The sequence below is a fragment of the Andrena cerasifolii genome, chromosome 1 (assembly GCF_050908995.1).
Source record: "Andrena cerasifolii isolate SP2316 chromosome 1, iyAndCera1_principal, whole genome shotgun sequence".
NCBI classification, from domain to species: Eukaryota; Metazoa; Arthropoda; class Insecta; order Hymenoptera; family Andrenidae; genus Andrena; species Andrena cerasifolii.
Genome location: NC_135118.1, coordinates 14,632,399 through 14,645,851, shown reverse-complemented (window position 1 = coordinate 14,645,851; position 13,453 = coordinate 14,632,399). Strand labels below are relative to the sequence as shown.

The 13,453-nt window shown below is 42.8% G+C and overlaps 2 protein-coding genes and 1 long non-coding RNA gene across 3 annotated transcripts in view; all 3 read left to right on the top strand.

Annotated features, from left to right (window-relative positions):
* LOC143377062 (uncharacterized) overlaps nt 1-13,453 on the top strand; it is a 48,394-nt gene that overhangs the window by 30,499 nt on the left and 4,442 nt on the right. The window lies entirely within an intron of this gene.
* On the top strand, nt 1,450-2,555 carry Atpsynf (ATP synthase, subunit F). The gene is made up of 4 exons (XM_076830086.1): nt 1,450-1,664; nt 1,742-1,840; nt 2,205-2,321; nt 2,405-2,555. Exons 1-4 carry the CDS (start codon nt 1,586-1,588, stop codon nt 2,431-2,433), a joined length of 324 nt encoding a protein of 107 aa, XP_076686201.1. The 5' UTR covers nt 1,450-1,585; the 3' UTR covers nt 2,434-2,555.
* Hel89b (histone acetyltransferase 1) lies at nt 3,727-13,443 on the top strand. The gene is made up of 15 exons (XM_076825354.1): nt 3,727-3,875; nt 4,456-4,505; nt 5,955-6,202; nt 6,273-6,628; nt 6,742-7,096; nt 7,171-7,793; nt 7,875-8,653; nt 8,728-9,298; nt 9,373-9,667; nt 9,747-10,048; nt 10,184-10,497; nt 10,568-11,318; nt 11,419-11,694; nt 11,774-12,412; nt 12,500-13,443. Exons 2-15 carry the CDS (start codon nt 4,495-4,497, stop codon nt 12,698-12,700), a joined length of 5,721 nt encoding a protein of 1,906 aa, XP_076681469.1. The 5' UTR covers nt 3,727-3,875; nt 4,456-4,494; the 3' UTR covers nt 12,701-13,443.

The following is a 13,453-nucleotide window of genomic DNA, read 5'->3' as shown; positions in this document are numbered from 1 at the left end:
ACGATCTCACAGAAGCATAGAAGTTAATCAACTCAAGGAGTTGAGGGCAATTAATACGGCTGTTAATCATCCTTAAAAAGGAAAAGCAAGTCGGCCTCAGCTCTCCTAAACTCAAGGGATCGTAGGTTCGAACGATTAAGGATTGGGATATAGTCGTGGTCAGTAACTGCCATGCTTTGGCCTAGCCTGCGTGCAGCAAACCTGAGGAAACAGTGCTGCACCCTCCCAATGAGTTGTTTATATTTCGATTGGTAGGGCGACCAAATAACGGACGCATATTCTAAGTGAGGTCTGACTAGGGCGCAGTATAATAATTTAAAAGTTCGGGGATTAGTAAAGTCAATTGTGCATCGTTTAATAAACCCTAGATTTTTATGCGCACCCCTATCTGTTGGCAGTGCGGAGAAAAATTTAAACGCGAAGTGCAGTGGACTCCCAGGTCACGAATCTCAGAAATTTGTGAGAGAACAACGTTACCGAGCTGGTATTCAACATCAACCGATGATGTACTTCGCGAAAAACGCATAAAATAACATTTGCGCAGTTCAGTATCAAGCCATTTAACTCGCACCAGTGCTCTGAGTTCAATAGGTCACGTTGCAATAAAATACGATCTACTGGGCACGAAATCTGTTTGTAAATCAACTCATCGTATCGATCTATCATATTTTCTCTCATATTGCTTAGTTAAAATACGTATTTTGCAAATTAAAATAAGTATTTTTCCCTTGAGGGAGGGGCGCACGCCCCCACCCCCTGTTCTGAATCCGCCACTGTTTCTAGTATTAGCGCGCGTAGTGCTAGGAAATTAGATAAGTAGAATTCGGTTAGTACTGTATCGTTAAAAGGGAAATAAATAGCCATTAAATTCCCCCCTTCCTTCACCGTTATTAGAATTTTGAAGCTCGTAGTATAGTAAAATAGATACAGCGCGCTATAATTTGAATGGATAAGAAGAATGAATTTGTTATTAGCATTTAAGATTTTCTAGCGATTTCAGAAATTCCATATGTTTAGCGAGATGTTTTGAACGGCAATAAATAATTTCCATTTCTGTATAGGATATTATTCGTCTGACTGTTTTAACGAATAATTAATAAAACATATTTTCGAAAATAAATTTTTGTTACCCCGAGTAACATATTATATCTAATAAAACTAATAAAAATATATATATACATATACATATTCTGTTTGAGAAAATAAATAAATTTGTCTAAATGAAGGAAATTGATTGAACCACAATTATTTATAACACAATGAACGCGAAATTTAAACTGCAAAGTAATATAGTTATTATTAATATTACCTCCCTCAATGTGTCTTTCAGATTTTATAGTTACCAACCGAGCTTTCTTATCAATGCACGTTTTATTAATTCTACGAAAAACCGCTGCGTTTTATGGCACTGTGATCGACTCGTCTAGGGACATTTCTCTCCGCCCCATTGGGCATTCTGTGTCCTTGTGCCCGAAGTAATCTACGAGTGGGGCTGCTCGTTCATTGATATACGTGCCCACCGAGATTCGATTATTTGCTAACAGTCTCATCCTTTTTCCTCTGTCGTTCTTTTATCACGTGAAAAATGGCTATCGGCGACTATCCGCTGGAGTACGATCCAGCGAAACACGGTCCCTACGATCCTGCCCGGTACTATGGAAAACGTGAGCTACGCCGTCCTATCTTCTCGCTAGCCTTTTCGTCGGAAACTCGTTAATTAGAAGAAATCAATTATTTATAGCTGACACGCCGTTCGGCGAGGTGAAATTGGGTGAACTGCCTGCATGGATTGGACGACGCAGGAAAGGGCCCAGTGAAATTGCGGGACTGTGTTCGCGGGGTACATATTTTCTCTAAGTGGCCATGTTATGGATCCAAAATTGCATAACAACCATTCCGCCGCCAAGTCGATCTCAATTTAACGCGATTATCAGAATCAAGTATTTTTACGTGCACCAGTAAGAGATGCTTAAAATTTGTAATTCCTATTTTATTCCCCGGCAATTTGACATACAAGACGAAACTAAACACTTCGCAAAGGGTTAAAAACGATGCTGTTGCAATTAATATTCGAAGCTTCTGAACTGTTTCTATTTGACGACCATATTGCATGGTTGTTATATGATTTGGTTAATTACAAAACATTTCTGTTGCATTCTGAGTGTTATTAAGTAATTTAATGTAAAATTATCATTGCGTTACAGCTTTCTGGCGTTGGCAGCATAAATATGTACAGCCTAGAAGAGCAGGCGCAGCTTCGATCTTCCAAGTTGCTGTCGGAGCGTCACTAATTTTCTATGCGCTTAATTACTTGCGTATCAGTAAGTTTATAATTTCGAAATTAACTTTTAACTGAAATGTGATAATGTGCCAGATTCTAATCTTGGGTGTCTAAATTTTCTAGGAGGCCACAGGAATTACAAGTATCATTAAAGCATTGTATCATCAATGAAGATACATTCAGTCAATGTAGAATACTGCTGCAATGTATTAGTTAATTAACGAAAGAAATCTTAAACACTTGTAAAGTTAAATAAATATCCTTGAAATTGTCACTGTTAATCTAATTTCTTAAAATACTCTTATTAGCAGTCGAAAACCTTGCTCTTCGTGAATTTCTACATTACAAAATTAAATCGGAAGATAAATTTTCTTACTATAGCTCGTCAAATTACGAATTTTTGTTGCCGCTATAAACGGTTTGCCGGCCGGTATAATTATAGCAGTATGAAGACATGTTTCGGAAGGTGTTCCATCCGCGATATGCGCAATTTTCGTAAGTTTTTATATTATATATTTACTTGTAAATTACGGGACAAATACATTTAAATCGTGTGATATATAATTCTACTTACTACCAGGCGATTAACTGCAGAAATAATATAATTTCAACGCTTAACAGTATTGCGTCGCACCATAATAGACTGTTCAAACGAAATCAGGAATATGCCATAATGGCGCGAATTTCAAATGTCCATTCTACATTATTATCTGCCGCCGAAGTTTAATAACGTTCCATACTCGGATCCCGATGAAACGTATCTATAAAAATTCGTATATTCCAAAACGCTTCAAAAATAAGAACCCGAAACTAATTAGTTTCCTATGTCATGTCACTTTTAAATACTTCGAAATTGAAGACACATTTTGTTTACAAAGGAATGCCCAATAATGCAAAACTTTGTACTCGCGGAACAAAATTAAAACCCTTTTACAAATTGGCACGAGTGCAGAGCTCGAAAAATTTTGCACTGTAGATTTAAGGATCGAGTATTAAACGAATAAAAACACGCTGATATATAGTATCAGAGTTAAATAACACATAGGTCTGTTCTAAATATAGAATTTTTTAAAATCACGCGCAAAAAATATCACCGGCAGGTTCAATCGCGCAGAAGGTCGAGATAAGAAGCAATCGTGCAAAATAGTGGAGGAGACGAATAATTGAGTGCGATACAGGGGCAATCGTTGCTTCCAAATTGTGCAACGCAAACTAATCCTGGAACAAACTATGCATTCGATAAGCGTGTGTACGCGGCATAAGTTCGCCCTGTGCACGAAGTGTGCGCAATTTAATGCAATCGGCGCACGAAGACAGCGTGGATTGGTCGATCGATCGGCGAGACGCGCGCAATCCGCCAATGGGGGCAAAATCGGGGGACAAAAGTCAGGTTCCCCTGCAATATGGCTGTCAGTATAAATTTGATGCTTGTAACATGCGTTCCTCTCCGAAAAATTTGACAAATAGCCCGTCTATCCGTCGACTTTATCGAAATACGCAGCGTAATGTGATTTTCGAGGAATCCGTGCAGTGGGAAACGGCTATGCGGGTCAGCTGAACCGTAGCGATTCGATACGTTGTATTTTAAAATCAGGTATGTTAGGTGCACCGCGATCGCTATTTATTTATAATGTCCATATTGCATTTGTACGTAACACCGCGGTGATTACCAGGCCCCGTCGACGTCTCCTTAATCGAAGCACACCATGCTGCGCCCGAATTTCCCGTTAACCGTATCCTCCAACCCCTGGACCGATTGGAAAACGCGTCCTCGCGTGATGTCACCCATCATCTCCACTTTGTCGACCTAACTGCAGCGAACTCTCGTTCTCGAGCTTGACAATTCTGTTTTGCCACCTGTACCATTCTTCCCTTTCGTCAAGTGAATAATAAATAACACGTCAACCCTCCCCCAACACCCTTTGTCACATTTTCTTTTGCACAGCTGGAGAATACAATGCACTTTTCTGCCTCAGCTCGTGAATCTGACGAATTTATTAAAACTACATTTAACGATTAGTGATGTAGTATTTTCAAAGCATGCTTCTGTTGAACTATTTACGAAAGTATTGATACCATTTTAAAACAAATGCATCACTGTTTGAACAATATTATTGATTTTCGAGTACCTATAGACAGGTATACATATATATACACCTTTATTTTGGTTTTAGGTATTCACAGCTATTCATTTATCATCAACACGTGCAAACATGACATCAAGGTAAAACATTGAAATTTATCTAATTTAAGCGTAATATATAAATAATATAACCGTTTGCACAGATGTGACACTTGCAGTAGCAAGAGTATTAAACATTTATCAGAAAGGAGGAGTAACATAATATTAACTTGTGATCATTTCATGAAAATATACAATAAATATTGAGTAATATAGTATTTATTTATTAGTTTACAATAGACGTGTATGTAAGCAGTAATTTGTTTGAGGAAGACATTGTAATAGTTATATGTGAAACATATTGAAAATTAATTCCTCGATATTTCGTCACTATTTTATATGAAAGCAGAAAGTTCCCATTTTGTATTTAAAGGATTCAATAAACTTGCAAATGTGGATGCTTATACAACATGTAACTGTGTTTCGAACTTTACATGATAGTGAAGGGAATTTAAAAAGTAACAGTTAACTATATAGATTCTCTTGGTACCTTCGCAGTGTTAATAATGGGAAATTTGATGATTCTACCCGAAAAGTTGAAAATACACAGTTCAAAGAAAAATGATTCTATTGTTTAATGGATATGGTTACATACAGTAACTAGCAAATATACCTCTGCTTCGCTTCGGGCCTAAGGGACATTAAGGACTCCATGAAAACACATTAAACCCCTTCTCACCACCCCCTTAGGGGTTGATTAGGGAAAATCCTGAAATTGGTTTTTAGGCATTTATGTGGGTAACCTTTCGAATTAAAAAACCAGGTTGATATCTAATCGTATCTAACAGATATTAAGAAATCCGAGAAAATACATTTTACCCCTTTGGGGACTGAATTTCTAAAAATCCTTCCTTAGTCAGTCAGTCAGGACTTCTTTTATATACATGCATAGACAAACGATGTGATCCTCCAGCATCTCCACACCACCACTGTGCAGGAAACCGTCACACAGATCTCTTGCACCGCAGAATGGTGGACGCCGTGTAAAATAAGATTTATCTGCCCCGCTTCATTATTTCGCTTATTACTCAGTCCCACTTAGTGATATCGAGATGATATTAAAGGCCTAAAACCTTCCCCAAGAATTGTACTACTCGTTAAAAAAAGCCGCATCGAAATGGATCTATTAGTTCCTGAGTTATAAGGGAACAGGAAAACAGACGTTTTCATTCATGTATGTAGAGATGGAGAGTATATGGATATGATATTTGTATTGGGCGCTTATAGAGATTGTATTTCAAGTTATGCATTAGAAAGGGCAGAGTGTTCAATAATTTTCGAGAGGTACAAATTCTCGTAAATAATTTACAGTAAGGTCGATTAAAAAAGACTTGGACTAAACAGTTCTATTCTATGTTACGAAGTCATAGTTTTATATAGAATCATCAATTCGCTAGTTGTACCATCAGTTACAAGACACCTTGGTAGGGTGCATTGCATTAAGTGAATAAAGAATTACATACACACAACGTAAATCATTGGTTTCCATAGGTTGGACAGATTGTTCATATTGCTGGAGACAGGAACGAATGCAGTAACTAAAAGAGCCGCTGCGCAGCAGCTAGGAGAGGCGCAGAGATTACACCCTCACGATCTACATCATTTGCTAGCGAGAGTTTCTACTCTCTTAAAGTCTCCACAATGGGACACAAGGGTTTCAGCTGCACAGGCTGTGCAGGCCATACTTGCTCAGGTTCCTGCTTGGGATCCACAGCCTATTAAAAAGGAGGCGCACGGGGGTAACTGAATGGCCCTTATGTTATTTCAGTTACATTCGAACGGTGGTTTATAAATATTCTCAATTGACAGAAGACGGAGAGACGAAGAAGCATGTATCAAATAACAGATTAAATTTGGATGACTTTGACATGGAGAAAGTGTTAGCGCGCAGTTCGCACCTCACTGGATCAGAAGGCAGCGAATACGATTTAATCGCCGCTGATGGAGAACAGATACCTAATCAAGAGGAAAAGCTTCTCGCTGTCAAGTTGGGTCTTCACCCACGACTGATGGGCGTCGATACTACCGAGCTGTTTACTGCTGAAGATCTGACACCAGTTGTAATACCGCCTACGTCAAATGCACAGACCAAGGTGTCTGTCGGTGAAACTCTGAAGCAACCCGGTGGACTCAGCAGACGCGAAATGAACAGAGCCAGGCGTAAGGTAATGCATATAACTTTTTCATTGCGATAGAAAATTCTAAATATAAATGAATCGTGAACAGGAAATATTCCTAGATGCTGAGAAGTCTTAATATACTAATTTTTGCTATATAGGCACGGCAATCAGTCTCAAAGCAACGTTCACGGGAACCAGATGATCATCGCGGCAACGAGGACTATCATAACAACTCGAATGTTCAATCTCCTATTAACAGCACAGGGGAGTCACTAAGTAAAAAGATAAAATTGGAAGAAGTAATCTCATCAGAGATGTCCCTGAATTGCAATGCACAGACTGAATCAACAAATGGAGTACCAGATAGTACCGGTTGTTGGCCAGATTCTGTAATTGACTGGCCTCTAGAATCATTTGCCGAAAATCTCTGCCAAGACTTGTTTAGTCAAAAGTGGGAAGTAAGGCATGGGGCTGCAACTGCTCTACGGGAGCTTGTAAAACTTCATGGGAAAGGTATGCAGAAAGTATTATAAAGCTACTAATTACTGAGAAGAATGAAATATAACTACAATTGACGTTGGGTACAGGTGCAGGTAAATCAAGAGATCAGACTGCAGAGGAAATGGAAGGGAGCCACTATCAATGGATTATCGACGCTGCTCTGCGAATACTATGCGTCCTGGGATTAGATCGATTCGGAGATTTTGTTTCTGATCAAGTTGTCGCGCCTGTGCGAGAAACGTGTGCCCAGGCACTAGGGTCTCTCTTATTACTGGTGCCGACTCAGAAGGATAATGGAAATAAGAATAACGGTATCATAGGAGTACTGTCTGTAATGCTAAAGCTTTTAGAACACGACGAATGGGAGGCAAGACACGGTGCACTCCTTGCACTCAAGTATTTACTTGCCGTACGGGACGATCTATTGGATGACATATTGCCTAGGGTCTTTCCAGCCACCATGAAAGGTCTCTCTGACCCCGTCGACGACGTGGGCGCTGCAGCAGCCAGCGCACTCATACCAGTGGCGTCTGCCCTGCCGCGATTATTGGAGCCATCGGAATTGGAAGTCATTGTGATTCGTCTGTGGGAACTCCTGCGCGAGCAGGATGATCTAGCAGCAGCGTGTAATAGTTTCATGGGACTGCTAGCTGCTATACTCTCACTATCTACGGCGCGTGCTTGCCTCACACCTCAGCCATTGTCCCAGGTAACGACTGGCAGATAATCCACTTAATCACTGTTTCGTGTTTATCATTCGCATCGAATATATGAAACAACGTGCTCCTAGGTTTTACCACGACTATGGCCATTTCTTAGCCACTCTAGTTCGAGCGTACGCAAAGCCACCTTGCAGACGTTACAAACGTTGACCGGGGATGACGGTGCTAATAACGATAATAAGAAAGAGCGATGGGGCGAAGGTGGCGGGCTCGTGTTACAGGAAGCCCTCCGTCACGTTTTCCAGCGCGTACTGATCGAGCATGTGGCCGCCATACAGGACGTAGCCGAGCGTGTTTGGGAGAATCTAGTCGTACAGAGCGATCTCGAACTGTTGCTGCACGCAGCGTGTCCTCTGGTCAGCACGTGGCTGTGCCTTGCCATGCAACCGGAGCACGTGCCATTTAATCCGAACCTACTGATGGCAATGAGCACGGTTAATAAAGGGGCAAAGGGTAACCAAGTGATCGGCACTTGTGACGGGCAATTGGACCCTAGCAACAACGGAGGGAACAATGCCGCGGGAGGAAACGTAAAGTCGATTTCTGAGCTGAAAGTTTATATCGGCGGGATCGAGACTGTGGCACAGAGCATAAGGAAATCGAACGTGGTGCAGGCACGTTGTAGAGCCGCGAGAATGCTAGGATTGCTGTCCTATTACGTGGTACAACCAGCACCGGGTGTCACCTACACACCGGACATACCTAGTCCCGCGCTCTGTTACGCTAAAGTATTATTAGCGCATCTGAACTCGCGGTCCGCGTTGCAGCGCACCGTCGCTGGCTTGACAATGTCGCACTGGGCAACGGTGAACGACATGAAGCCACCCGCGATACCGGACATCCTCAGGTACGCAATCGAATGGATCCTTTCGTCTTACACGTGAACTGTATAATTATAATAATGATGTGTTTGCTTAAAAGGGACAAACTCTTGGGGTGTTTAAACGAATGCGTATACTATGATGAGATCGCAGCATCTTTCACTCGGCTACTACACGACAGTCGCGATTACATTGCCACTCTCAAACATTATAAATTACCTGTTCCTATCGAAATAGATGCGTCGGGAGTAATGACGCTCGATCAAATTGCAACCCTTGCTGGGAAACCGATTTCAGATCTTTGTACCATGGGTAATGCGACTGTTGTCGGCGGGCCGGGCGGAAACGTCGGGAGTAGCCCGAGCACGATTAAATTGAAACCAAAGTTGATAGAGAGTTTAGAGGAACGGCGAAAAGCGTTGGAAGTGGGCGCTGCTGACACAGCGGCCCAGCAACTTTCGTACAACGTTATGTCGATGGCGGCACTGGGTGGTGCCGCCACGATGTTGCATTGCCTGCCTCATTCTCCGCAGCCTCTTAATCCATTGGTGAAACCATTGATGGAGGCTATTAAGCGCGAGGAGAACGAAGAGCTGCAAAAGCTAGCCGCGAAGCATTTGTCCTATCTAGTTGACCTCTGTGTAGATAGAAAACCTTCTCCCAATGCAAAGGTCTGAATAGGAAATGGAATATCCGTTATTGCGATATCCGTTTTCAGTAATTTCATGAAAACTTTATTCCACAGATATCGACCAATCTATGTACATTCCTATGTTCGGACATCGAATTTACGCCTCGCATAAATGGCGACACGGATGCGGAGTTTTTCGACGGAATTCTTACTTTAAGCAACAGGCAGAAGCACGCCGAAAGAATAGCTTATAATCGAGGGGCGAATAGTGGGATTGGAGGTGGAAGAGGGCCTGGCAGGCCACCCACAACTGAAATCCCGCTGGAAGAACTACTTGCTTGCGAGGAACCTGAAGCCAAAGCTGCTAGAACTCGTCGCCGTGGAGCTACTTCGGCACTCACCGCTATAGGTTTGCACAGAGGGAGCAGTCATAGTACAGCAGAATTGAATTTACTTACGCAGATGTTTCACGTTATTCCCTTTTCTAGCTACTCTGTTTGGTGATCAATTACCTACTCGTTTACCACACCTCTGGGAATTAATATTACCAAGCATATTGCGGGAAGAGGAAAAGATCACTGCTCGCGAGAATACTCAGGATGAAGTGAATCAGTTGATCTTTGGTTTACAAGTTCTAGAAGTTATGGTACCGAGTCTTGACAAAGCTTTACTGCCTCCTGCTCTAGAACGTCTATCGTGTTTGTGTAAATTGTTGGCTCATCCGTACAAAGCTGTCAGACACATGGCGGCGAGATGTATTGCCGTGTTAGCAGCGTTGGATACAGAAAAGGTATTATTTCAAGTATATTCTATCGCGGTAAAATCTGTAATCAATTTCCTTTCGTGTCGATTCAGTGATTAGCTGCAGAAACAGTTTTGATGATAGAGAGTTGCAGCATCTAAGACCATTTAACCATTTTTCCAGGTAGTAGTACACGTTACAGGTAGTGTAATACCACTTTTGGAAGCAACCGGCGGAGAAAAATTATATTCGATGACCGTGACAGCACCGAGCGAAGTAGATTCTATAAGACAAGGCGCAGCCGAAGCATTGACGTGCCTCGTCGAGAGTTTAGGCGTTAACGTCGTCCCTTACGCTGTACTCTTCATGGTTCCTTTGCTTGGGCGTATGAGCGACCAAAATCAATCTGTAAGATTAGCCTGCAGCGCCACGTTCGCTACACTCGTGCAACTTCTACCCCTCGATCCTGGTGCGATTGCTGATCCACCAGATCTAGTGTATGTTTGAATATTTCTCTTAGCCCAATTGCATTAAATTTCTGTGCAACGCAGCTTGTAATATTTGCAGGGAGAAGAAAGCTCAAGAGCGACGGTTCTTAGAACAGCTTCTAAATCCACGGACTATTCCAGACACAGAGCTACCAATCCCCGTAGCTGCAGAATTGCGTTCTTATCAACGCCAAGGCTTGAACTGGCTCAACTTCTTGAATCGTTATCGACTTCATGGTGTCCTATGCGACGACATGGGTCTTGGAAAGACGCTGCAGACTCTGTGCATACTAGCATTGGATCATCATCGTAATCCTCACGCTCCGCCGAGCCTCGTGGTGTGTCCGCCAACTCTAACCGGTCACTGGGTGTACGAAGCGGAGAAGTTCTTCGAGTCCAAAGACCTGTCGGTGTTGCAGTACGCCGGCACACCTCCCGAACGCGAGAAACTACGGCCAAAGGTCACTTTCCATAGATTAGTCGTCGCCAGTTACGACATAGTACGCAAGGACATCGATTACTTTGAAACGCGTCAATGGAACTACTGTGTCCTCGACGAGGGCCACGTTATAAAGAATGGAAAGACGAAGAGCGCGAAGGCGACGAAACGGTTGCACGCCAATCACAGACTCATACTGTCAGGAACGCCCGTGCAAAACGACGTGCTCGAGCTGTGGTCCTTGTTCGACTTTCTTATGCCGGGTTTCCTCGGGACTGAGAAGCAATTCGCAGCGAAGTACTCGCGGCCTATCCTAGCTTGCAGGGAGCCGAAAGCCGGGCCAAAAGAGCAAGAGGCGGGCGCTTTGGCTATGGAAGCGCTGCACAGACAGGTGACCATTTCGTTCCACTTTAAACAATCGCATGATTACTCGCGAGTTTCCACAGAGGTGGTTATGAACCGTGCCTAATAGTGCGATTTCCGTGAGACAGGTCCTACCATTTCTACTGAGGCGGAACAAAGAGGACGTCTTGCAAGACTTGCCGCCTAAAATTACACAAGACTACTATTGTGACCTGTCGCCCCTACAGCGTACATTATACGAAGACTTTCGCACTCGACATTCTGCCACTCTGTTATCTACGTCCTGTACATCATCTTCGACCGACACTCAAGGCGGCCACGTGTTCGAGGCGCTACGGTATCTGCGTAACGTTTGCAATCATCCTAAATTAGTACTGAATCCACGACACCCATTGTATCAGACGGTTGGTATAGAAATGATATTTACGTTGAAACTATTTATTCGTGATGTAAGTTCGATAGTGTACATGGTATTGCTTGCAGGTATGCAACACGATAAAACAGCAGAAGGGTACGTTAGCCGAAATAGAGCACGGAGCTAAATTGCCGGCACTGAAGCAGTTGCTGTTGGACTGCGGTATAGGACAACCGCAGCAGCAACAAAATCGCAATTCCGTGGCTACCGGCAACACGCCAGATAATCAGCCGCCGCAGCAACAGCAGTTAGTGAGCCAACATCGAGCTTTAATCTTTTGTCAATTGAAAGCAATGCTGGATATAGTGGAGAAGGATCTCTTACGCATCCATCTGCCAACGGTTACGTACCTCCGTCTGGATGGAAGTGTACCAGCGACGCAAAGGCATTCCGTGGTGGCGCGTTTCAATGCCGACCCGTCGATAGACGTCCTTTTATTAACGACTCAGGTCGGTGGCCTCGGATTGAATTTAACCGGCGCAGACACTGTCATATTCGTGGAGCACGACTGGAACCCTATGAAGGATCTTCAAGCGATGGATCGAGCACATCGCATAGGGCAGAAGAAGGTTGTCAACGTGTACAGGCTGATCACAAGGTCGACAGTGGAGGAGAAGATCATGGGACTTCAAAAATTCAAGCTTCTCACGGCGAATACTGTGATTTCAACGGAGAACGCGTCTCTGGAAACAATGGCCACCGATCAGGTAACGTCTAACTGTTTTTGTATCCGAGTTATGAAATGAATACATTGACTTTGGATGAAATTTTACGTATAAACTTTTCTTTCGCAGCTGTTGGACTTGTTTTCGTTGGACACTGGAAAAGGGAGGAAGTCGGATGCGCAGGACGATGCTATGTCGAAGATCACTGGCGTTCCAGGCGTTAGCCGTTCTGTCCTGGAGATTCTTCCTGAACTGTGGGAACAACAGCAGTACGACGACGAATACGATTTCGATTCGTTTTTGTCCACTCTGAAGTCTGACAACCAGTGAGCTTATCATTTCATGCGTCGGTATCATTCGAATTACATGATATCTAGCGAAGTTTATGTATATTTGAAATCTGACTGCGCAGGACGAGGCACTTAAAAATATCACCCTCATTTGTCTACGCAGTATGTCCAGAAAAATTTGTCAAACGGGGAGTGTATAGTTACACTTCTCGTTCGGTATGTGACATATCGGTGATGCAAAGTATTCTGACAAAACTAAAGACTGGAGAAAATATTTTAAGCTTTTAACATTTTTGAGATTCCGAACTAGAGCCGCCCTTAGCACCGGGCAGGCGGGGCCCTTGTTCCAGGCCCTGGGCTTAGGGACTTGATTTGTAAAAATTAAATGAATCGAGTTGTATTGTCGAGGTATCAATTTTTCGTAGAATAGTTTCGGCAAGCTCAATTGACGCATAAAGTACAGAGACGAGTAAGGTTATCCGTTTTCAATAATATCGACTTTCGCCCCGGGCCCCGCAAACTTTAAGGGCGACCCTGTTCCGAACAACATAATGACCGAACTGATCGGAGATTTGGAAGAAGGCATGGTAATAGTTTGCAAATCAAGGTGGTAATTTCAAGTGTCTGCCCTCGTACGTTGTCGGATAAGCATACGCGAATGAGACCAGACAGCAGAGGTAACAATCCCCTTAATTTTAATGGACTGAGAACTAATGGATATTCTTTTATTAGAAAAAGAAAGGAAGAAAAAAAGATATACGAACTACTTATTAAAAAAGAAAATTTCTAATAA

Excerpts from the sequence above, each read along its gene's own strand:
- Atpsynf (XM_076830086.1), top strand. The coding sequence starts at position 1,586 with ATGGCTATCGGCGACTATCCGCTGGAGTACGATCCAGCGAAACACGGT. Across the intron at positions 1,665-1,741 it reads TGCCCGGTACTATGGAAAAC|CTGACACGCCGTTCGGCGAG; the intron begins GTGAGCTACGCC and ends AATTATTTATAG. Across the intron at positions 2,322-2,404 it reads GCTTAATTACTTGCGTATCA|GAGGCCACAGGAATTACAAG; the intron begins GTAAGTTTATAA and ends TAAATTTTCTAG.
- Hel89b (XM_076825354.1), top strand. Across the intron at positions 6,203-6,272 it reads TAAAAAGGAGGCGCACGGGG|AAGACGGAGAGACGAAGAAG; the intron begins GTAACTGAATGG and ends CTCAATTGACAG. Across the intron at positions 9,299-9,372 it reads AACCTTCTCCCAATGCAAAG|ATATCGACCAATCTATGTAC; the intron begins GTCTGAATAGGA and ends TTTATTCCACAG.